This window comes from Ricinus communis, chromosome 6, assembly GCF_019578655.1.
Source record: "Ricinus communis isolate WT05 ecotype wild-type chromosome 6, ASM1957865v1, whole genome shotgun sequence".
Classification (NCBI taxonomy): Eukaryota; Viridiplantae; Streptophyta; class Magnoliopsida; order Malpighiales; family Euphorbiaceae; genus Ricinus; species Ricinus communis.
Genome location: NC_063261.1, coordinates 8,957,804 through 8,983,389, shown reverse-complemented (window position 1 = coordinate 8,983,389; position 25,586 = coordinate 8,957,804). Strand labels below are relative to the sequence as shown.

General features: G+C 32.6%; 1 protein-coding gene across 1 annotated transcript; it reads right to left on the bottom strand.

Annotated features, from left to right (window-relative positions):
- Positions 1-1,851: 1,851 nt before the first annotated feature.
- Positions 1,852-25,227, bottom strand: LOC8289197 (beta-glucosidase 12). The gene is made up of 13 exons (XM_048376037.1): positions 24,964-25,227; positions 24,799-24,868; positions 13,451-13,509; positions 5,007-5,082; positions 4,808-4,885; positions 4,189-4,276; positions 3,841-4,096; positions 3,390-3,508; positions 3,009-3,223; positions 2,861-2,892; positions 2,639-2,741; positions 2,425-2,521; positions 1,852-2,320 (listed from the first exon to the last, which is right to left on the bottom strand). The coding sequence occupies exons 1-13, from the start codon at positions 25,117-25,119 to the stop codon at positions 2,110-2,112; spliced, it is 1,560 nt and encodes a 519-aa protein (XP_048231994.1). The 5' UTR covers positions 25,120-25,227; the 3' UTR covers positions 1,852-2,109.
- Positions 25,228-25,586: the final 359 nt, after the last annotated feature.

The following is a 25,586-nucleotide window of genomic DNA, read 5'->3' as shown; positions in this document are numbered from 1 at the left end:
CTCTCTTTTTAGTCTTTATTTTTATATATGCAATGACATTGAGGACAATGTCAAATTTAAGTGCGGGGAGGAAAATAGAATATTTGTTGGATTAAACTTTACATGCCATGACATTAAAATTAGCAACTTTAATGAATCTTTGTAAAATTTTAAATTTTTCCACTCAGCTTTTTCTTATTATTTTATATAAGAGTAGATGAAAGAATACTATTATGTTAAGATTCTTGAACTCTTTAGTTAGTCAAATATATAATGTAAACTCATGAGTTATTTGCACTTAAATGATCAAGTATCTATTCTTTGCATATGGACATGATGAATATTTTGGCAAATTTAAGTTGGGTATAATTAGAAGTGTATGATTTAGATTATGAATTCCTTGTTATTAAATTGGCTTGCCTAAAATTGTGAGATATGATATGGGCAAGTTTAAAGCTCTAAGTTTAATAATTCTACTTCACTAATTTTAGTTGCTTAGTAATCGGGGATCTTCATGACCAATATCAATTTTCACATAAAAAGGTAATTGATATTATGAGTATGCAAAGTATCTTGATATATCTTTTGTTGAGTAACTAGGTGCATTCATCACCCGTGTTTGTATTTGCATAAAAAGATATAACATCTCAAGAAAGAAATAAATACCCCAAATCAAGTAAAAACCCAAGGGGTATAAAGAAAAGAAAAAAGTACAAGAGCTTCAAAAGTAAGTGATATAAAACTTGATCTATTGTTTGTGAATAAAGGTCTTGCCTCTTGAATAGGGTTATGATAATTTGAATTATGCATCATAGTTGTATCCTTTGAAGATTAGTTAGACTATTTGTTGTGAAACAGGTGTGAATGATTGGATGCTTGAGTCTTTTGATTAACAATGACTCAGTTTATATTTTTAAAGAAAATTATTATGATTCAAGTATTCTTGGGTTGACATGATCTTTGCATTAGTAAGATTCTTTTGAATAATATCTTTAAGCTGAGTATGGATGTTCTTCATGATTGTTGTAAAAGTTAGTTCTGAGTTGCTATTTACTTGAGGACAAATAAAGGTTTAAGTGTGTGGGTATTTGATCGGTCCAAATTATATATAGATATTTAAGGGTATTTTAGAGCTTTGATGATACATTTTTATATATAATATGGTGAAAATATATGTTTTTATCTCACTTAAACTTAATTATTTTTAGGTAATATTAAAGAGAAAAATATGGAGCTAAACACTCGAAAAGAAGCTTAATTGGACATATTCGTGTCAAGGCCCGAGATTAAGACATATGTACTGCCAATTACAAAGCCCAAGGGACATTTTAACCATTTTGTATAATTATTAGGATTTATATTAAGAGTTATTTATGAGATAGTATTTGGTAGAGATAAAGATACTTAAAGTCTTATCTGTTAGATATACTTATATTAATACACTTATCTCTAGGGAGATTTATATAGAGGAGGAGTTTTCTCCTATCTGCCAATTACAAAACTCCATTCCGTTCGATTTGCAGGATGCAACAGAAGATGCCGCAATTTTTCATTCATGAATGCGGGAAAACTATTTCTGTACATATTTAGTTACTAAGACAAGTTGCATAAATAGTCACTAAATTTTATATTGAGTTTCATTTTAGTTATAAAATTTTAATTTTTTTCAATTATTCAACTCAAATTGTATTTTAATTTGATCACTTTATAAATAAAAGATTAACAAACAGTAAACATAGCCAATTAAACAATAATTAAGAAAAAAATGTGATATTGTCAATTCTTTATTGGTAAAATAATTTAATTGTAATTGAAATTGAGAAAGTAAATAATTGAAGTTAAATAAATTAAAATTTTGTAATTGGAATAAAATAAATAAAAAATTTAGTGACCATTCCATTATTTTCTTATAAATCTCCAGTTTACACAATTTATATTTTTCAGTAAATAGTTGCAGTGAGTTAAGAGAAACTCAGTACTCCCAACATATATACATGCAGTTTACACAGTTAAAACCTGTGATTTTATTTCATGTTCATACACTTCTTTGGAACTTGTAAATTTACATGAATTCTGCATGTAATGCCAATAATTTCAGTTCCAGAAACATTTTGTTTCTCTTTCTTAAACTTAAGAAACTAGAACATCCCTTCTCTTTAACTGAGTCTGATTCCCAGAATGAAGAAATTCCTTGAACCACATAGCTGATCTTTTCGGATACCTTTTCAATCCATCCTCATAATCTACATAGACTATTCCAAAACGGACTGCAAAACCATCACTCCATTCAAAATTGTCTAGCAGTGACCATCCAAAGAATCCCTTTACATTTACACCATTCCTGTTGAAAATTCAAGATTTTTATCCAGTCATTACCCTTATTCCATATAATTGACTTTGTTAATTATTGGCTAAGATTAGGCACTAACTATACGGTTCACTCACATGATTGCTTTTCGGACCAACGAAAGATGATCATGGTAGTAGTCTACTCTCATTTTGTCCTCCAGAGATACAGAACCTGTAGCAAGTTCGCTAACTCCTGAAATAAAAAATGGTGCAATGGAGGTTAGCTTGTAATGATAAGATCAAAAATATAAACCATTATTATTGTGTGAAACGGGGCATCATGTATCTTATGTATGTAATCCAGCTATACCATTCTCCGTTATGTAGATGACAGGATTATTAAATTTGTGCTTGGTGTAGAGCAAAAGTTGTTGAATCCCTCCTGGGTAAACATAAAGCCAATCTGACCCTGTCTGCAAATTCAGTCACAGGACAACAAACCATACTTTGTTCATGAAATATATATTATCTGAATAGCAAACTCAGCGATTATAAGGTTGCCAAAGTATTATGAGTGTATACTAAACCATACCTGTGGACCAATGGGAATCCCATTTCGCTCCCCTGATTAAAGATAATACTTTGATTAAAGTGAATGAAGGACATAATGTACTATAAATAAAAAAAATCAACTAAAAAATAAAAAACATACATGAATTAAACACATTGATATAACTTACAACTAAGCTTAACACAAGAGTCAGTGGAGTAGCTAAAGTTTTCAGTTTTGCAAGGAACATCAGTTGCATAGTTTGCAGTGTAATAGTTTACCCCAATGAAGTCAAAAGACCCTTTAACCATTAAGGACTCCTTTTGAGTAAATTTAGGCATTCGTTCTCCCACATAAGCTACCATTTCCAGTGGATACAAACCAGAATTCAGTGGTTCCATAAACCTTCAAAAATCATCATAGAAAAGAAAAAGAAATCTATAATTAGGCACCATTCATCAGAAGTGGGTATCTGATTTGGTCTAGTTTCTAGAACACTAAATAAAAATACCAATGTATCTGATTTTTACTTTATACCAAAACTAATAAAATATGAGCTATATGCACTTACCAATCATACTTAAAGGCAAGTGCTCGAGATGCTGCGATACAGTCTCCATTTGATTCAGAATTCATGGGTAAAATCCACTCTGAGTTCAATGTAATCCCAATTTGACCCTTCTGATACATCTACATAGAAACGTGTAAAACAAAAATCTCAAATAACAGTGGATAAATTGCAATAATATATGGTGCCAAGCTGCAACCAACCTAACATTTCAAGTTTGGTCTTTATAATAGACGTATCGACTTCAGACTATATACCAAATTTAATTTGTAGAAAGGGAATTCACAAATCGGAACAATTGAGCTTTTCAGTTAGACAGACTCTAGTACCATATTAAAGAACCCCAAAACCTTTTAGTTGGACAAACTTTGTGTACATTCTATTTATTATCACGAGTTTATTAAGAAAAACTAAAAAAAAAAAAAATTCTAATAACAATTGAAAATGACCTAACTTGGTACTTGTCTTTATACACTCTAACCGCTGCTGCATGAGCAAGGAGTTGATTATGTCCTATTATATATGGCTCAGTACCAGAATCACCACCAGTACAGTTCAAAGAAATCCACTTTGAACATCTACCAGGTGCTTTTAACCCGGTTGCATATCCATCGTTAGCATAGCTCAATGGCTCATTCAAGGTGATCCAATGCTTTACTCTATCTCCAAAGTTGCTAAAGCATAATTCCGCATAGTTTTGAAAATCACAACTGCACTTTAAAATTAGAGATTGAATTCACATATAAAATGCGAGTTGATTAGTGAATTAACTGTATGCTGATGTCTATTAATAACTACTTACACAATCTTGGAGCTTAAGAAACCACCATATTCATCTTCAAGAGCTTGTGGAAGATCCCAATGGAATAAAGTTACAAAGGGCTGGATTCCTTCATGATGGATATATATAGCAATAAGTGTTTTGATATAAATCTTATAGCCTAGTGGAATACATATAGTTTTTTCTTAGGCTTAATTGTCAAAAAAGATAATGTATTTTACATTTGTTATTAAATTTAGCATATAACTTTTAAATTTTTAATTTCAGCATCATATTTTAATATTAATTTTAGTTTAATATTCAGTAAGATTATCAAACAAATTCATTGATACAGCGTGAATTCTGAAAACAACAAAGAAAAAAGAAGGAACTGAGTTAGCAATCCATTACTAAAATGTTGCCGTTTAAGTATAAGATTAATGAAACTCCCAAAGTAAAAAAGAAATTAATTTTATTTGAAGACTAAAATTAGAATCAATGTTAAAAAAAGCTACTAAAATTTAAAATTTAAAATTTACATACTAAATTTGATAAAAAGTGGAAAGTTTTAAATTGTTTTGATAGTTAAGCATCTTTGAGACAATAGCATGTACTGGTTCTAATCAATAAATACATGATGTGGAAGGAACTAAATACCAACCATTCAATAGCAGCTCATTAATTAGATTGTTATAGTAATCGATGCCCTCTTGATTTACTCCTCTGCTAAGACGGCCACCTAAAATAAGAATTTAAAGAAAATAACACCAAACAGCAAATATTATATGTATGGTATCCATTGACTTGAAATGAGTAATTGACAAAATCTCTAAAAGCTTGAATTTATGGCGAGTACTTACGGGGTAATAGCCTAGACCATGAAATGGAAAATCTGTAAGCGTCAAAACCTAAGCTCTTCATTATAGCCACATCTTCCTGAAATTATCACTCCATGCAAAGAAAATACTTTAAGCAAATACAGGAAAGTGGTTCCCAAGTGTATACATAATAATAAAGAAATATTCAACTTAAAATTTAAAATTGTTAGGTAAAGCTTCAAGAATAAATAATCTTAACATCGGTAACAAGTGTTACAAACCCATTCAATCATTTAAAATAATATAGTATTTAGATCACCATTGGTTTAAGATGTTAAAATAAGGTTCTGACAGGTTAATGATAACTCTAATTTATAAATATATTTTTATTGTTTTATTAAATATTTATTAGTATTATATTTGTAATTTGTAGAGTTTTAATATGATTTAGTTACTGAATTGTGATTTGTGTGTTTTTAAAATATTTTGGCAATTCTAAGCAAATCCAAAGCCTTTCGAGTTAAAAACTGTTACGAGATACAGTATCTGTATTGTATATAGGTATAGTATAGGTATACTGTTTGATAGATATACGGTGTACTGTCATATATATTTGTTGTTTTGGCTTCATTGAGGGGGAGGGGGAAATAGTATTCTTCTCAACATGGTATCAGAGCGAGGTGAGCGGCGCAGTGAAAGCGTGATGGACGCTTAATCCACAGGTCAAGGGATCGATCCAAAGGAAATACAGTGTATTTCGGGGTCCAAGAAATTTTTTTTTTTGTCGAGACACGTATTCGGAGTGGGACTCGTAGCTCTCTCCAAACCCTAAGTTTTTTTTTCTTTCCTCTTTCTTTTCTGCGTTTTTGGGGACATGGCCGACGGCGGCGACAAATCTTCCTCCAGTTGTGCCATTGGCAGTGATAGGAAGATCGATGTCTTCTTCTTAGGGTCCTCGGATAATCCGGGTAATCTCATTACTCCGATTCAGTTGAATGGAGACAACTACGACGAATAGGCAAGGGCTGTGCGCACAGCTTTGCGAGCGAAGCGCAAGTTCGGGTTCTTGGATGGTAGGATCGAAAAGCCAGCAGACCACGATATCAAACTAGATGACTGGTATACTATGCACTCGATGCTGGTGGCTTGGCTTATGAACACGATCGAGCCTTCGATTCGGACGACGCTTTCGTTCTATGAAGATGCTCGTGAGTTGTGGGTTGCTTTAGAGAGGCGATTCTGTGTAGTTAATGGCACCCGTATTTGTCAACTGAAGACGTCTCTGGTTGAGTGCAAGCAAGGCAAAACGGAATCGGTGGCTTTGTATTTTGGGCGGCTGAGTAAGATCTTTGATGAGTTGTTGTTGTATGTGGTGTTGCCCCGATGTACGTGCAGTGGGTGCACTTGTGGCGGCTGCAGGTGTCGTCTGGCCACTCAATACCAGACCCTCTTGCGGGAGAATCAGCTTCAATGGTTCCTTGTTGGTTTAGATGGTGCATATGCTTCGATACGGTCTCAAATCTTGAATCATGATCCTCTGCCTTCTGTGGACCGTGCGTACCAAATTGTGGCTCAAGAAGAGCGTCTGCGTGGTGGTCACAAGGACGATCGTGAGACGGTCATGGCTTTTAGGGTTCAATCTGACCCCAGAGGTAAACCAAAACTTACTGCTCATTCCGAAAATTTTTATGCTAATTGCAATCGTGATGGACATGATGAAAGCACGTGTTTTCAAATTCATGGATTTTCGGATTGGTGGGGGGATCGCCCTCGTGGCGGCCGTGGGCTTGGTCGTGGTGGCAGAGGAGGACGTGGTGTCATGGCGGGGAGAGGGCGAGGAGGCATGGCTGCCAGGGCAAACAAAGCCACTGCTAGCACCTCGACACAACCGCAACAGACCCAGGGACACCCGTCTAACACCGCAGAGCAGGCTGGATTGTCGAACATAACTCCGGAACAATGGCAAAACATTCTTGATCTTCTCAATCTGCCGACACCCAAGGATCGACTCTCTGGTGAGTATTCTTGGATTTTTGATACGGGGGCAACACACCATATAACAGGGAGATTAGATTGGATGATCGATGTGCGGAAAATTAGCTGCTGCCCTGTAAGCTTGCCAAATGGTAGTAGTTCACAAGCTACTCATGAAGGGAGTGTGGTGTTGCCAGGGATTCTCAAATTTGACAATGTGTTGTTTGTTCCTAAATTTGATTGTAATCTAATTTCGGTTACACAGTTGCTGGATCAAAAGAATTGTACTGTTCAAATAACTAACACATTGTGCGTTATACAGGACCGAACCTCGAGGCGGTTGATTGGAGTGGGTGAACGCGAAGATGGACTTTTCTTTTTCCGGGGTATGCCTCAAGCTCGGATTCTAGCCCTTCGTTATGGAAGCTCAATGGAGTTGTGGCACCAGCGGTTGGGACATCCGTCGAAAATTGTGCTTAAGAAGGTTCCTAATGTGAGTCTATCTAGTAGGTTGAATAAAGATGGTTGTGATGTCTGTTATCGTGCAAAACAGCCTAGAAAGAGTTTTTCAATTAGTAACAGTAGAGCTGGTAGGCTTTTTGAACTCGTACATTGTGATTTATGGAGACTATATAGAACTCTGTCCATTTGTGGGGCATATTATTTTTTTACTATTTTTGATGACTGTTCGAGAGCAGTTTGGGTTTATTTGTTGTTTAATAAATTAGATGTTGAATTATCATTTATGAATTTTGTGGCCTTGGTAGAACAACAGTTTGATCGAAAAATCAAACGAGTTCGTAGTGATAATGGAACCGAGTTTAACTGTCTGAAGAATTACTTTGTGAAGAATGGCATGATTTTTGAGACGTCATGTGTGGGTACCCCACAACAGAATGGCCGGGTAGAACGTAAACATAAACATATCTTGAGTGTAGCACGTGCTTTACGTTTCCAAGGACACTTGCCGATGAAATTTTGGGGGGAATGTGTGATGGCAGCATGTCATTTAATTAATCGTATGCCTTCCAGTGTATTGGATTTTAAAACTCCTTATGAATGTTTGTTTGGAAAGAAACCCGATTTAAGTGCATTGCGAGTGATGGGATGCTTGTGTTATGCTCATAACCAAAAATCGAAAGGGGACAAATTTGAGAGTAGGAGTCGTAGATGCATCTTTCTAGGTTACCCATTTGCTAAAAAGGGATGGTTGTTGTATGATTTAGAAAAAAAAGAGTTACTTATTTCACGTGATGTTGATTTCTATGAACATGTCTTTCCTTTGGCTGGGAGCAATGTAGCCCAGGATTCTCATACTGTAGGGAGTGATGCGAGCCTACAATGTGATGAGCTTGATGAAGCAGTGGACTGTGAGGATAACGTGAGTATTGGTGGGGCATTTCATGATGACCCTGCTGGCAGCAGTGCGGAGATGGGCACAGCAGGAGGTGGTGTAACGGGTGGCAAAGCAGATGAGGTTAGTGTTCTACCGGATTCTGGCAGTGACAGTACTGGTCTTGAGGCGGTGGCGGTATGTACATATGAAGTTAGTATAGAGACGGATATGGAAAAAGGGAAGCGAGTTAAGATTCCAAATTCTCGCTACCAAGGTTTCGTTACACATATAATTGTAAAAAAGAAAAGTCCGTCTGAACGATCGCTCCCTTCGTCGACTACCTCAGGTACTCCTTATCCTATTTCTCATTATGTATCTTGTGAACAGTTTTCAAATAATTACAAAAAATTTGTAGCAAATTTGTGAGTGTACACCACCTAAAACATTTAGAGAAGCAGTGAAACATGAAGGTTGGAGACAAGCTATGGCAGAGGAAATTAGAGCATTAGAAGATCAAGAAACATGGGTGCTGCAAGAGTTACCTCTTGGGAAGAAAGCTCTAGGTAGTCAATGGATATATACGGAGAAACGAGATGCAGACGAAAATTTAGTAAGATTAAAGGCAAGGCTTGTGGTTTTCAGAAACCATCAGGTAAAGGGTATTGACTATACCAAGACATTTGCCCCTGTGGCCAAAATGGTGACTGTACGGACATTTCTGGCAGTCGCAGCAATCAAGAATTGGGAAGTACATCAGATGGATGTTCACAACGCCTTTCTACATGGTGATCTGAAACAGGAAGTTTACATGAGGATACCTCCGGGATTTGAAAAAAGTGACAATAAGAATGTAGTGTGTAGAATGAAGAAGTCGTTGTATGGATTAAAACAGGCGCCTAGATGTTGGTTTGCTAAACTAGCATTGGCTCTAAAGAGTTATGGCTTTAAACAGTCTTATTCAGATTACTCTTTGTTTACGATGACTAAGGGTAAAATCCAGATCAATGTTCTTGTGTATGTGGATGATATGATAATTACAGGAAATAATAAAGTGGCATTAGCAGTATTCAAGGATTATCTTGAAAAGTGCTTTAAAATGAAGGATTTGGGACCTTTGAGATATTTTCTGGGGTTGGAGATAGCAAGGAATAAGGAAGGTATTTTCATGTGTCAACGGAAGTATACATTGGATATTATATCTGAGTCGGGTCTGTTAGGGTCAAAACCAGCAGAATTTCCTATGGACTTTAATCATAGATTGTCTTTAGCCAGTGGGAAATTGCTCGGAAATGTAGAGCGATACAGGCGGTTGGTGGGTCGACTTATTTATCTTGGCTTGACTAGGCCGGATTTAGCGACTGTACACATTCGCCCCAGCTCGCAGGGTCCACGGAAGAACATTGGGAAGCCGCTTTGAGAGTTGTCCGTTATTCAAGAAGAACCCGGGGCAAGGTGTGTTACTAAGGGCGGATAGTGAGTTTGGAAGGATGGTGTGACTCGATTGGGCTAGTTGCCCGCAGATTGCCGAGTGGATGGTTTGTGTTGCTCGGTCATTCACCAATCTCCTGGAAAACCAAAAGCGACATCGTGTCTCGATCATCGAAAGGCGAGTATCGTTCAATGGCGTCCTATTACGTGTGAATTAAAATGGTTAAAGCAACTGCTAGGAGATTTAGGAGTGCAGCATAAGAAGGGAATGAGACTCTATTGTGACAGTCAGTCGGCTTTGTATATTGCTCATAATCCAGTTTTTCATGAGCGCACTAAACACATAGAAGCTGATTGCCACTTTGTTAGAGATGCAATTTTAGAGGGCTTGATTGATCTATCATATATTTCTACGAAGGTTCAGTTAGCGGACATATTCACGAAAGCCTTGGGAAAGTCACAGTTTGAATTTATGTTGGCTAAGTTGGGCGTCCGAGATTTGCACGCTCCAACTTGAGGGGGGGTGTTACGAGATACAATATATGTATTGTATATAGGTATAGTATAGGTATACTGTTTGATAGATATACGGTGTACTGTCATATATATTTGTTGTTTTGGCTTCATTGAGGGGGAGGGGGAAATAGTATTCTTCTCAACAAAAATCGAGTCTTGGATCGACCTTGAAGGACATTAGACGTTGGACTAATGGTTCGAGCTATGGAGAAGAAGTTTTAACTCAAACCGGTCCTTGAACCAATTCAGAGGAAGCAAGAAGGTCAAAATCAGTCGAAGAACATGATGATTCATGAGGAGCTGTTGTGAACCGGTCCTTGAACCAATTTTAGTATGAATACTGGGTCAGGACTGGTTAGAGAACTGGTTCAAGTCGAAATTAAGCCGAGTCCATTTCTGTGAACCTTCACCAGATTTTTATGCCCAGGGCCGGTTGAGCATGGGAAGGGCATTTCAAATGCGTTTTAATTATTTAGCTAAGTTTTTAAGAGGGTTTTTAGGTCTACTTTGACCTAGACCTATTTCCTTTTTGTGATATTTTTAGGGGATAATTATACTAATGTCATTTAACTTATACTAAGTTTTATTTTAGTCATATAACTTTTTATTTTATTTTTTATAGTCATTTAATTTTAAGTTAGGTATTAGATTAGTTACTTATCTAAAATCCAGTGGTTTATTTATCAAAAAGAAAAAAAGAAAAAGAAATCTCCTAAATCTATAATATAAAATCTCTAAAGCTATAAAATGAAATTCCTATTCCGAAGCTTTGAAACAAAGAGTTGAATTTTAATTTTTAAAAAATTGATTTCAACGAACTGACATCATAGACAACTAAGATAAAATGCACTCATATACTGTAAGTTCTACATACTTGTTATTTTGCTATTAGTATTCAGATTTAATTAATTGGTAGTTAGACACTCGTTTAATATTGAAGTTCTTATACCATGTAGGAGCTGATCGCACATTCTAAAATAGATATGTCGACATATAAGAAAAAGAAAGGAAACAATAGTTTAAATACAAATAAGTATAAAAATATTACTAATTTAGCGGTTGGACACTCTTTCCTTTTTATTTTTCACTTTCTTTCTTTCTTGTTTATTGTTATTATTATTATATTTTTTACTTTGGAAATATTACCTTAAAAAAATAGATAAGGTAATTAAAATGGATTGATTAAGCTAAAAAATGAGAAAATTATTGTAACAATAAATAAAATAAGAATAGAAGATGAGAAAAAAAAAAGAGAAAAAAAGCCAAGATTTATTATTAAAGCCTAGCGCATATTTGAAGCTTAAAGTTGGATTTAGTTTTTGGGTTAAATTAATAGTTTGCTTAAATTGTTTGATGACTAGGATAGTAACTTGTAATTGGATGCTTTAGACATTGTCCTTTTTTAGTGAATTAAACCTTTAGATTTTAGATAAGTGACTAATCTCCTACCCAACTTAAAGTTAAATGATTGTAACGAAAAAAAAGTTATATGACCAAAATAAAACTTAGTATAAAGTTAAGTGACTATTGATATAATTATCCCATATTTTTAGGGAGTTACTAAGTTTTTAGAGAGATATATACACCTTTTTAGAGATAGAAAGTGGACATTGCTACGAGATTGAAGGGAGATCTTATAATTTCTTGGAGATTAAAATAGTATTTTCCCTAACCTTCAATCTTAATTATATTTTCTTTGTTATACTCTTGTGTTTATCGTTCATCTAGTATGAGTAACTAATCTCTCTACTAGAATGAATGATGTAATTTAATGAATTTTTATTAGATTTCAATATTAATTCTTTTTAGTTTTTAATTTAATCTTCTTATACTTATTGTGAATATTGTGATTGATCATCATCGTATTTTTATTATAGGATTTGTATGATAAACTGAAAGGAGAAATATTGGTCTAGATCTAGGAGATTAAATATAGTAATTTTAGGTAAGAGAATATATCTAATAGACTATGATACTTAGATTGTTGCTTAATGTGTTTGATTATGCTTATTACCTTTGAGAATATTTGAGAATCAGTGATATCTTAATTGAACATAATCTAATAGCTTGGGTGAGTATTAAATATCTTAAGAACAATTGCATTTAAGAATTGAGAATTTGATTTGACTTCCATGATTATTGTGATTATTGTCATTAAATGAAATTTGGATCTCTAGTATTTTTAATTATCAAAGTTTGATCTTTTCCATTAATTTCTTTTATTATTTCAATCATCAATCTTTACAATTTAACTCGTTTAGTTTTTACAAATTTTTAGCAATTATCGATTGTTGTCCCTGTGGGATTGACCTTGCTTCACTATTCTATATTGCAATTACCTTGTACACTTACAAGTAAAGATTTTAGCGATCACTTACATGTTTAGATAATGGGTCTTTCATAAAATATTATGACCTCTGTGACCCTGAGATCTAAAGCTTATATTCTAATTATAAAATAAACATAGTTATTAGGGAATAGATTAAAACTAAATTGATAATTTTATTAAATAGTTGTATGTTCCTTTGAATCAAGGACCACATTATATATATAATATATGCATGAACCAAGAACAATAAAGGAAACCATTAATATATAGAACTACTTAGACTAAGAAAGCTCCTTTAAAAATAAACCTAATCAATTACATACTAATCCTAATTGATTTTTCTATTACCATGATTTAGTCAAACCCTAAAATCTTGATCATAACATAACACTCCTTTTTATTTCCAAAATCTTGTCTAATTGGATTTTCTTTGGAAAGGTTTAGGCAATCTTTAGAAATGGTTTTGCATGTTCCAATCATTTTTGAATGAAATCCATTTTTCTCAAAATAAAAGGAGAAATATTTCCTTAATAATAGTTATATGCTTGTCCAAGTTTCAATCTCACTAAACATTTCTATGTGGAATTAAATTATTGATGAAGGCTAAAGAATACTTTTAATATTTCTAAAGAATACACCCATGCAAATGAGCATGGAACAAGGCTATTAGTGATAAATAGAGTATCTGCATTGAACCTTGAAGTGAATTAGACTCCATACTCTTATTGTCTTTTTTCTTTGTATCGTAAAGTTTGATAAATTGCTAAAGAACATTCAACGTAAAAACTAAAAGTTAATCTATCATGTGAGACATTTAAAAGATTTGTAACATCTTTTACACATATAATTGTATAAAGAGATTAATAAGTGAGAAGAGAACATGTAGTATAACTGTGTTTATACCTTATACCTATGATATGAGTCAACGGCAGTGTCTCCATTACTGCGGTCCTTTATCTTACCTGGAAAAGGAAAATTTAATCATTTAGAGTCAATGGTTTTTCATCTTTTTCTTGTTGTTGTTCATGTTCTTTCTCTAGTGCATGTACAAATTGTATTTGATAATGAATCAAACGATCTCTAGAAGAAAGAAAAAAGTAAACTGATATTTTTATATATATGCAAATAAAATGTGACAGTCTTGCCTAGAGAAATGGTCCAATGAGGGTGAGAAGTGGACGCTGGGGCAATGATAGGATGCCTGAACAAGAATTTATTTATGGCAGGCTATTAGGATGGCAACACTCTAAGGAGAGACATATATGAATCAAATTGCACATCGAGACAGGATGGGAAATGGTTGATAACATATATGGAAAGAGTTGAAACTAATTACATAAGACACATTTTGGTTATTTAGCTGTGGAGTTATAAGAACTCCAAAGTTATACGTGTTGAATTCGAAGAAATTTCAAAATGGGTGGCCCCTTGAAAAGTTTTTGAATGCTAAGAGGATAAAATCATGAGGCTAATGAGGGCCAAGCAGACAATACCTCATGTGATATATTTTCGAGTCGTTACAAATGGTATAAGAGTAGGGCCCTTCTAGTAGATGTATAGTTCAATGATGAACTAAGCAAAAGTTGGTGGGAATATGACAATCTAGCCTAAAGAAACGGTCTAATGAGGGTGGAGAGTGGATGCCCGGGCAAGGATAGGGTGTTTGGACAAGAAACTGGTTCTTGTAGATTAGATCTTCATGGGTAAGAAAGTGACTATATAATTCATTGAAACTAATTTGGTTCGAGATGCAAGTTAAGGGCTATTATGGTGATATGATATTCAATACCAAGATTGCAATAAATAATAGCACTAGAATTTAACAAGGGTCATGATTCTACCAGAATCAAAGAGTTCATCTGCTAAGGATTTAGCTTTTTTATAGTACTCAGTGATTATCATGTCATATTTCTTAAGTTCTTAAAGTTCAATATCAAGCTGGAGTTGTTTGGTTTGGGATATACATCCAATGAGTTCGCAAGAGCATCTGAAACAACATTTGAAGAGTCAAGCCAATTACATAAAAGAACACTTCTTCAGTAAGTGATAAGAACAACCAAGATAATAAATTTGATCTTTTTGAAATCATGTTTGAAATTAAGGGTTTTGTATTTCAACAAGTGGGTTAGCATTGTTCAAAAATAGCTTTTGGAGCTAAACAAAGAGAACCATCAATATAACCTATAAGATTTTGATAGTTTAAAAAAGGCAAAAATTGTGCCTTCCATGCTAAATAATTATTGTGATTGAGTTTGATAAAGAAAGAATGGTGTGTTAAGGTTAAACCTGAAGCAATAAAGGGATTAAAGAATGCAACTTGATTGTTAGCCATTAAGGCTCTGATGCCATATAAAATCTAAAGCCTTTTAAGAAGAAAACAAATTTCTTGTATCATGTATAAATTGGTACACATATATAATGGTTACACATGAAATATAATAAATTCATGAAAGATGATAAGTAACGTAACAAGTTATAATAAGAGAAGAGATAAGAGATCATACAACAAGATAAGAGATAAGAGATCATACAAGATATGTATATCACATAACAGACAACACAGGGTATAAAGGTCCATTTATGAATTGAATTGCACATTAAAACGTGGTTGAAAATAATCATATAAGGAGCCTTTTGGTTGTTTGGCTGTGAGGTTGTCAAAGCTCTAAATAAAGTTAAACATATTGTATTCAGAGAAATTTCAGGATGGGTGACTCCTTGAAAAGTTCTCGAATACGCTAAAAGAATAAAATCATGAAGCTAATAGAGGCCAAAGTGAATAATATCTCATCTGATATGGTTTTAGATTATTACATTGAGGATCATATAAGAAGTCTTGTTATAACTTAAATATATAAGTATTTATGGTCCAAGTAAGAGAATTATGAGTTGGTTTTCTAATTTCTCAACAATTCTTAATGAATTAAGATATTCAAATGGGTAATAGAGACATTATAAAACAAAGTGGAATTTATACAATACTAGTTCCAGCTAATAGATGTAGGTGGCAACAAGTGAGAAAGAAAGGTAAAATGTCCTTTTGTATCAAACTTTTAGACTTATATTCCATTGGTACTTATATTTTTTTTTTTTTATACTAATACTTATCTCTTTGTTTCAATTTAGAATACCTATAGCTCTTCAGGCTTATTTTTGCTTACGTGACCATCAAAAATAGAATATTTTTAATTAATTTACCACATCAGCAATATCAACTCACTAGTAACTTATTCTATTAAGCATATAAGGTCCACCTCTAAAATTTGAGAAAAATTTAAAATTGAATCCTACATGGTTAATAGGATAAGTTATTAGTGAAGTAATATTGCTAATACGGTGATCACTTAAGAATATTTCGATTCCAATGACCATGTCAATAATATTAAGTCAAATAAATAGTAGCTACATTGAATTAAAAAGAATCAGAAATACTACTACCAAAAGAAAAAAAAAACTAAAATATGGGCACTAATTGTAAATTAGGTCCAAAGTTTGGTACGGACAAGGCAATTTACAGGAGAAAGAAACAAGTCTATGCATTTGGTGAGTTTTGATCCAACATCTTTCAAGCTCTTACACCTGGTTAAAGGTCAAGGAAATTATGCAATTTACCTCCTTTTTTATAATTATCTTTTTAATACTCGTGTGTTTTTATTTATTACTTTTTTGCTCTTTCTCTTTCATTTTTACATTTTTTGGTTTTGCCTTTTCTTTGTCATGAACTCCCTCTCTCTCTCTCTCTACATATATATATACATTTTCTACTTCTCTTGATATTTGACTCTTGATGCAACAAAAAAAGTTTCTGACCCTTGACAGATCATTTCTTTACTAGACAAATTGTGATTTTAGATGTTATTATTACTCTTTCTTCTTATCTGATCAAAATTTTTTAGAAAAGAAGAGTCAAGAAAAGATTTTATCTCGCACTAATGAGGATTAAGAAAAAACAAGTGTTGTTCCCAAAGTTAATCCATTCCAGCCGTCATTCCGAACTTGTCATTGGAACGAAATATTTTGGCACCGGAGTATTTTGGCGTTCTATTTCAGATTGTTTCGAATATATATATATATATATATATATAATTTAATTTTAAACCATTAAAATACAACACTACAAATTAGTACCCATAATCTAATTAAATAGTATATTAAAAAGCAACAAGTAAATATAAACTCAATTTTTTATTATTATAGAATTACAATAAAGAAATTTTTTTCTATAATACAATCGACTAAGGTACAAAATAGATATTGTAGTATAAAGCCATAAAAATCAAATTACATAACTCTTGAGTTATTATTACTAATTAATATAGATTAAATCATAAAAATATTTTAAAGAATTAGTGAAAAGAATGTATGGTTAAACTACAGAGCACAAAGTAAGATGATAGGTAAAGATAAAGAGATTATTATGTGGGGGTTTAGATTTTTTGTTTTAAAATTTTAGATTTAATGTATTTTTATTGATAAAGCGAGAAAATTTTTTATTGAGTTTGAGTTAAGTATTATTAAACTACTTAATTCAATTCAATGATATATTTCAATAATATAATATTTTTTATATAAAGTTACATCATCTCAGTCGTTTCGGTCCTGTAATACCTGAAATTTTTATATATTTAATAATGAGTTTTTATTTAAGTTAATTTTAGCTTCATTTTTATTTGGTTTAATTTGAAATGATTTAATGGAAATTTTAATATTAGTCAATTAAATGAATTATTTTTCTATACCCAATTAGTTTGAAATTTTAAGAATTAATTAAGTAAATTATTTGAAGGGTAGATTATATTTTTGGTTATTCTAATTTTTCCCAATGTATATGTATATATATAAATAAAATTATATATATTGGAAAATTTTGGAAGAAATTGTAAAGGATGTTTATAAAAGAATTCTGGAGAAATTGGTATTTTAATTAATTAGTGGTATTAAAATTTAAGTTCAAAAATAATTAGTAATTTGATTATTTAATTTAATTGTGTGTGGGACTTAATTGAAAATTTATTTTGGAATAAGGATTAAAAGTATAATTTTATTTTTTTAAGGGGTTCTAATGGAAATTTGTAAGTAATTAAGAAAGTTGAGGGACCAAATTGTAATAAGAAAAAGTTTGGGGGCTTAATGTTGATATTGAAAGAAAGGAAGGAAGAGAGTGTCGGGGAGAGAGAAAGAAGATCAGGGAAGAAGAGAGAGAGAGAGAGAAAAAAAAAGGGGAATGCGGCGGAGAACGGCAGCGTCTGGCAGTGAGAATCACGCCCACTTCCGGTGTTGGCGGCCGAGTCGAGTGGCGATCGGCTCCTCTCTGCAAGGGCTCTCTTTTGGCAGTAGTGGCGACGCCTGGGGTGCTCGGAGTTGCAAGATCCGACAAAGTGAAATTTAGAGTGGCAGCGGGCGTTTTTTAGCTTTTTCGGCGAGCTCCGGCTGAGCATGGACGATCGGAGGACATATCCCGACTCTCCTCAGCTCAAGCTTCGCAATGGCACCGGTTTCGTGGCAGTCGGGCTTCGTTTGCGAATCGACGGCCGAGAACGTCCGCAAATCTCTCCAGATGATCGGGTGTCAGATCGGAAAATCAGAAGCGGGGATCATCATCAGTGCGTCGTTGTGAGTCCGATGGTGTATTTGGATCGTCGATCGGACTCCGGCGGCCGGAGGCGAGTCGACCGAGCGACCGAGCGTCTCGGTAATTTTCTCTGGCCCGTTAATTTTGAAGTTCTTGGTTTAATTGTGTGTTTATTGGATTATATTGAGTGTTTGATGATATTTGTGAGTCAAAAATAATTGTCTGTTAGTTTGCCTGCCTCGTGTTTTGTATTGTGTGGCGGAGTCGGAAAAATAGTGAAGTTTGGGGACCGACTCCCGTTGTTTGAATTGTTGGATATTTGAAGTGTTTTCTAGCAGGTCCTGGACCCATTTTTACGGGGGGTAATGTCCGTGTTATAGGAGAGGTTCTCCTAGATTTTCAGTAGAATTCTCCCGAGTCGAGATTCTTAGACTGTCAGTTCTAGGAGTCTAGACCTAGGATTAATGATTGATTGTTTTAGCGTTTTGATAAATTATTTTTCGTGACTAGATAGTCCGTTTGTTCGGCTCGCTCCAACCGAGGCACCGGAGCAGAGTTAGGAGGTTGCCAAATCTGTGAGTTAAAGTCATATATCACTTATGCACGTGTCATGCATAAAATTTGATTTGTTACTTTGATTATTCATTTGTCAATCTTTCATTTAATTATTATTATTATTTGCATGATGTTTTTAATTACCATTTAAATATGTTTTTCCTTTAGCATCAATTTTAATATTGCATGATGACTCGGGATGGGACGGCAGTAGAACATAGGAGTTGGATGAGTGTCCCAGTATAAATCTGATAGAGATGGATAGAGAAAGGACAAATAGGTAAAGTTTTAAGAAAGAAAGATTAGGATCTGCCCTGGTCGAGCATCGCTCTCTGAGCTTAATAGAGTGTGGTTGCCGGAGTAAAGGTCCATGATCGAGCTTTGCTCTCTAGGCGCCGGCTTATTTGGAAATTTAAGTGACCAGATTGGAGGTAAGGTCTCTGATCGAGCTTGCTCTCTCGGCACCAGTCTTATTGGATAAGAGAGCCGAAAGGCTAAGGATGAGATATAAGTGACCAGGCTGGAGGTAAGGTCCCTGATCAAGCTTTGCTCTCTGGGCGCCAGTCCTGTTGGAATGAGAGGGTTGAGATATAAGTGACCAGGTTGGAGGTAAGGTCCCTAATTGAGCTTTGCTCTCTGGGCACCAGTCCTGTTGGAATGAGAGAGTTGAGATATAAGTGACCAGGCTAGAGGGGACGTCCCTGATCGAGCTTTGCTCTCTGGGCGCCAATCCTGTTGGAATGAGAGAGTTGAGATATTAGAGTTGAGCTTGGTTGAGACGTGAGTTTTGAAATTGATCGAGATGTTGAGTTGGGATTAGGGTTCTACTGAAGTACTCCGTCTCATTGCGTGTGGAATAATTTTTGTTCAAGCATGGCATGATACATATGTTTTAATATGACACGTATGGTTTGTGTGATTTATTAATTATTTTAAAATTAAATGAATGTGATATTGAGATGTTTGAAACTATTTTAGATATATGATTTTAGCTCACTCTCGAGACTGACAGTCTCCATTTACTGTTTTTCAGATTCGTGACTGTTAATCTTCCCTCGACTCTTACTCAGTAACCCGACTTCTTCATCATCGGGTGGTGTTTGATTTGGTATGTCAAACTGTAAAAATCTTAGATTCTCCGCAGTAGTAATAGTAGATGTATCAGTTGTAAATTTTCTGAGTTTCGGGTCTCGCCTAGTTCTTTTGGCAGACCGATTTAATTGTGTAAAATTTAATGTTACTGTAATTTATGGCGTTAATAATAGTAAAAGTTGATATGAGATTTGTTGAGTTGTGAGTGTCAGGCTTACTGCGGGATTCGGTGGCCTTACGCCTACCCATTCCCTAGTGCCGGTCACAGGTCCTCGAGTGGGGTCGTGACAGGTCCAAGATGGCCGAGATTTTGGCCGATACAGAACAAGAGATATTTTATTCCATTCTTCTTAATAAAATGAAACACTCCGACCATTCTGGCCAGAACGGAACGGAATCAATAACCTTAGTTATTTCTTGTAATTTCTCTATCACCAGTACTTCTTTTACATCTTACATAAAGCTCCATGGTGTAACTTCAACTGCACCATAACTTATATTAAAGTCCCTCAAAAAGTATTTTTAGTTTTTTTTAATATGTGTGTGTGTTTTTTTGAGTCTTTTTGTTTAGACTTTCTTTTTTACTTTCTTTCTTTAAGCTATCTCATTTCAATTATCTTTTCTAAGTAAAAGAAAACATAGTTCTTTTGAAACTTCTTTTAAATTTGCTTAATTTTGCTTTCTATGAAAAGTTTTAGCATTTTTCGATATGTTAAAAAAATTATTTTATATTCTTTAATATATTTATATTTATATCTAATTCTTTTTACTATATTTATGTTTCTTATGATTCTATTATGTTAATTTAAGCTTTTCTTAAGATTTATTTTATTGTTTATTTTAATTGTTTTGTTGGTTTCTATTTATTTTTTTAATTTATTTTAGTTTTTTTATGTAATTGAACGATGTTATTGATGTTTGGTGAATGTTTGTTTGATTTTAAGATATGTATAATTGATGTTTGATTGTTTTACAAATTAATAAAGAATTGTCTTTAAGATATTTGGTTGTCTTTCAATTAAAAAGAAATTGTCTTCAATTTCTTTCCTTGAAAGTAGATCGAAAATATTAGAAATTTTTTTGGTTTAAAAATTATATTTTAGTGTTTAGGTTATCCTTATTTTGTGCTTAATTATATTAATTTTAATTTGATTTGTTGATATATAAAACTATTAAAAAAGAAAAAAAAATAGTTGGAGAGACATTGGAGGTTGACTTGGCATGAAACTAGCAAATATATATGGCCAAGACAAGTAATTGATAAAGGAAACAACAACACAAGTGACCAGTTTGAAGAAAAAGTTTATTTTGTTGTTTAATTTAACTGTCTTTATTGATTTCTATCTTTTTATTTTAAGCTTTTTAATGTAACTAAATAATTCTGGTGATATTTGGTTGATGTTTAAATGATTTTAAAATAGATATAACTAATATTAAGTTGAGGTTTGATTGATTTTCATATGTAGAAAGAATTGTCTTAAATTTCTTTCATTGTATTGTTATTTATATGTTGAATAAGATAAAAAATATTGGAACTTTTTTTTAAACTATGTGAATTATTCATGTTTTTTTTAGTCGATAATACTCTTATCTACATACATATAAATCACATAATGAAGTCTAAACAAATAAATTGAGTAAATAATGTGATAAAGCATTGCTATCTTGACATTGATTTTTTTTAATCAACTAGATAAATTTTTTGTTCAGATATACTAAAAATCAATTCCAGTCGAATGGACAAGCAGATTTAGTAAATCAAAATTCTTCAAAACAAAATGAAGAACAAAGAAATAAATACTAAAAGAGTCTTCTAGAAGATATTATCAATAATTATTTCAATTTAAAAATATTTTATTTTGATATTTATTAAACTAAAAGTGCGATAAATAAATAAAAATATTGTAATTATCAAAATTATTTGATTTCCTAGAGTTCTCTAAATCCTACTAAAGAAAATAAAAAGATATGCTCTAAATTTAGGGTTAGCAATTAGAAGCGATTATTAGCTAAAGCATTTCTTTTAGCAGTCAATAGGAATTAAGAAAAGTCAGTAAAAAAGAACTCATTTGAGAAAACGTTTTGAAAACGACAGTAGTTTTTTAAAACCCTTTTCACAAATAAAACACCAAAACAAACCCTAAAAAGCATTAGATTCATATCCAATCTTCAATTTCACCTTGTCATCATCCCTAGAGACTCGATGATCAATATAATACAGTGATAACCTAAGAGTTTTCAAGTCTAGCATCATTAGTATCTTCATCCCTTTTCTATTTTATTTTATGATTCTAGAAACATGTTAGGATTGATTATAAATGTTTTATATGATTTATGTGATAAGATCTAGGGTTTCTAATAATTTGATATGTTTCTATAATGCTTATGCATGTTGGATTTTGAATTTGATAATATGATCTGTATGAGGTTTTGAATTTGATAACACATTTTTTATTAGATTTTGAATCTAATGATTTAAATAATTAGGTTAACATGTTAGATTTATTTTGCCTTTGTGATAATTCATGTGATTGTATGATCAAATCTAAATTTAGAGTTACATGATTAGCTTTGTTTTAATTCAATTTTTATGCATTTTATTTCATTTTGTATATATTAATCGTATTTGATTTTTTTAGGCATTGGCTTCTAGGTGTAAGATGGCTCAATGCTAAGCCGATCAGCTCAGTGACCTCATCAATCAGTTGTTCTTTGATTTTTGCCCTAATTTCGAACTTCTTGGCCTTTTTGGCGATTTTCTATACTTTATAACTTAGATTAAGTGTTTTATTTGAGTTTATTAGTTATAAGAGGGTTGTAATAGTTAGATTTAGTGTCCTGCTTTTATTTTTTTATTTTATTTTAGATGTTTAGTAAATATCTAAGTATTTGATTGCTAAATAAAAAATGGACATATAGACATTAGGCTTTAAAATTGGATATTAGCATGAAAATTGTAGTCCACAGTTAATAAGATGGTAAATTGAACTTAAATCAAAATTCATATAGACTTAGTGGGCCTTTGCCATATTTTTAACTAATTAAAAGACCCACTTAGAATAAGATCACTCAATTGAGCCTTGGTATACAAAGAAAGATAATCCATTTTGATTAAAGATCTAGTAATCAAAAGCATAACTTGTAATTGAGCTAGATTAAGTGGGCCTCGGTACATAATTAAATAGTTAATAAGGTTAACAATTTAAATGGAGATTAAGCTTAATTAAAATTGTCTATACCTAGGTAGACCTCATATCCTATAGTGGTTACTTATAGAAATATAATTGTTGTGTTTATAGAGAATAACCCATTAAACAATAAAATTAAAAATAAGGATACACAAATAATGAAGTTAGTTTTTGGTCCATTTTTAGATGTAACGAAGCTTCCTTATGGTATCGAAAAATGTCACTCAATTAGTAAAAGTGTCCCAGAGAATTATTCGGATGACAATTTCTATCTCCACACTAATGTCTATAACTAGTTAGCATATTCCCTATTAGATTAGAAAGCTTTGTAGTGCCGTAGTTATTGTTTAAAAGCTATAGATATAGACTAGGCTAAAGGATGGACTTCATCTCTTCTATTCTCTTTACTTACACCTTACACTTCCGCTTAGTCTAGTGAGGCTCGGGCATGGAGCCTTCCACTGTGGCATGTGGGTGTGAGCCTTTCTCCAGATTGAGTCTTTCTCCAGATTTCTGAGCCTTTAGCTTATGCAATTTAAATATTTTCCTCTCTAAAAAATAATTGAAGTTTTGTGTTTTAGTGTTTATTGTAAAATCACATTGCTTAGGCTTGTTATGGTGGTGGAGAACGAGACTGAATGCAATAGTGCACTGCCAGGCATTTTTTTTTTTTGGAAAAAAAAAAAAAGGAAGCGTCGAAATGGAGACGAGAGTAATGACTTGGTAGCTTAGGTACGTATTAGTTTAAAAGAGAGACTTTTATATTTTTTGAGGGATAAATATTATTGATATCCTAAGAAGAAAAACAGGCAAAATACATACTTCCCCTCCTAAATTTTAAAAATTTAATTTTAACACCCCTCAACTATTATTTTAATTTATGACATCTCTCAATTTTTATTTTTACCATTTTCACATCTCAATTTTTGTTTCAAATCTTTACCACCTTTCTTCATTATTTTATATTTGCATTCTTATATTATTAAAAATTATACAAAAGTAATTACATATATAAAAATGCATGTCAAAAGTGAAAAATATAAAAAACAGAAGGTGAAGGCGTCAAATATTAAATTCTTAAAGTTTAGAAGTGAAATTATGTATTAAACCAAAGAAAATTTATATAAAAGACTATTAAAAGATTAATCATGAGCCCATGAGTATTTTTTATATCATGTGTATGATTGAGTAAATTATATTATGTGTGTGCGCTGAGTCGAGTCTATTCCACTCAAAAATTTATGTGTTCTAAGTCAACTTGACAGAGCTCTACATCTTTTAAATAATAGTATAGAAATGTAATCAAGCGGAATTAATTTCCAAATTATTCGAGATTAGTTTAAAAAATTTCTTAAAATTGACTTAATGTCACTTGAGTTTTAGGATTGTCTAGTTAAATATTTAGAAAAATTGACCAATAGTTAGACTCAAATACAATATTCTTAAAATAAAATACATACTAATCTTCAATTGCAAACCAAAATAATCCTGAATATATACTAAATATTTAATTTAGATAAATATAATAAATTGTTAATTATTTTAAGCATCTCAAGCTATTTAAATCGAATATTATATACTTGAATAACTCTAGGTTACCCCTAGTTCTTGGCCTAACGAGAAAGTTGAGAGAGTTCAATGAAGTTCAGATAAAAAATTTAAATTCAAACATCACTTTCCCTTTCAATGATCAATAATGACTCTACTTTAAGATCGAGTGATATTCGGATAAATCCTAATCAAACCTGAAATTAACTCGAGTAGTATTCAAATAGGGTTGACCCTTGAGTTCCCGAGAGAGAGAGAGAGAGAGAGAGAGAGAGAGAGAGAGAGAGGAGAGGTACCTGGGTATTTATGAGTGAAGGTATCCCATATACTTGGTCCTCTACCATATCCATTTGCTGCACCTTCATACTGTACAAATAACATATATGCATTATTACTCAAATAAATTTCTAGTGAATTCTTTTTCTAAGAACATACCAAGAAATAAAAATCAAAGCACTTGCCTGGTAAGCAGAGGAAGCAGTCCCGAACTTAAAACCTGCCGGGAAACTGCTCCGTCGAACAGAACCCAAACTCTCTATAAACTCATCACTGTAAGCAGCCGCTGACCCTACTAGAAGACTCAGAAACACGTAAATTAGGCAGATTCCAACGCTCATTTTTAATTGCTTTTCATTAGGCACTCTCTTAACTGATAACCTCCCTTGTTGAACTTTATCTGAAATGTCTCAGAAGTATATTACAATTTTACAGTCATTTTAGGCTTCTGTGTTGTCGAGTTAAATACCACCATTGCCATCAAAATTGGAGGATAATTCAACACTTTGAAAGGGTAATTTGGGTATCTACTGAAAATCTATATACATTCAAAAGAAATAAAGTTTGACCACTAATCTTATTATTTCGTTTCAATTTAGTCATTTTTTAAATTTTTAGATATTCTAATTCAAACCTTTACATATTTAATTTAAATTATTTTTTTTTTAAAAAAATGAGAGAGTTAATTATATACTCCTTAGAAAGACAGTGGATATAATGAAAAATAAAAAATTTAATTTCTTATATTCAATTATTTAAATTAAAAAATATATATTGACATTTTAAAAAAATAAAAAAATATTGTTAC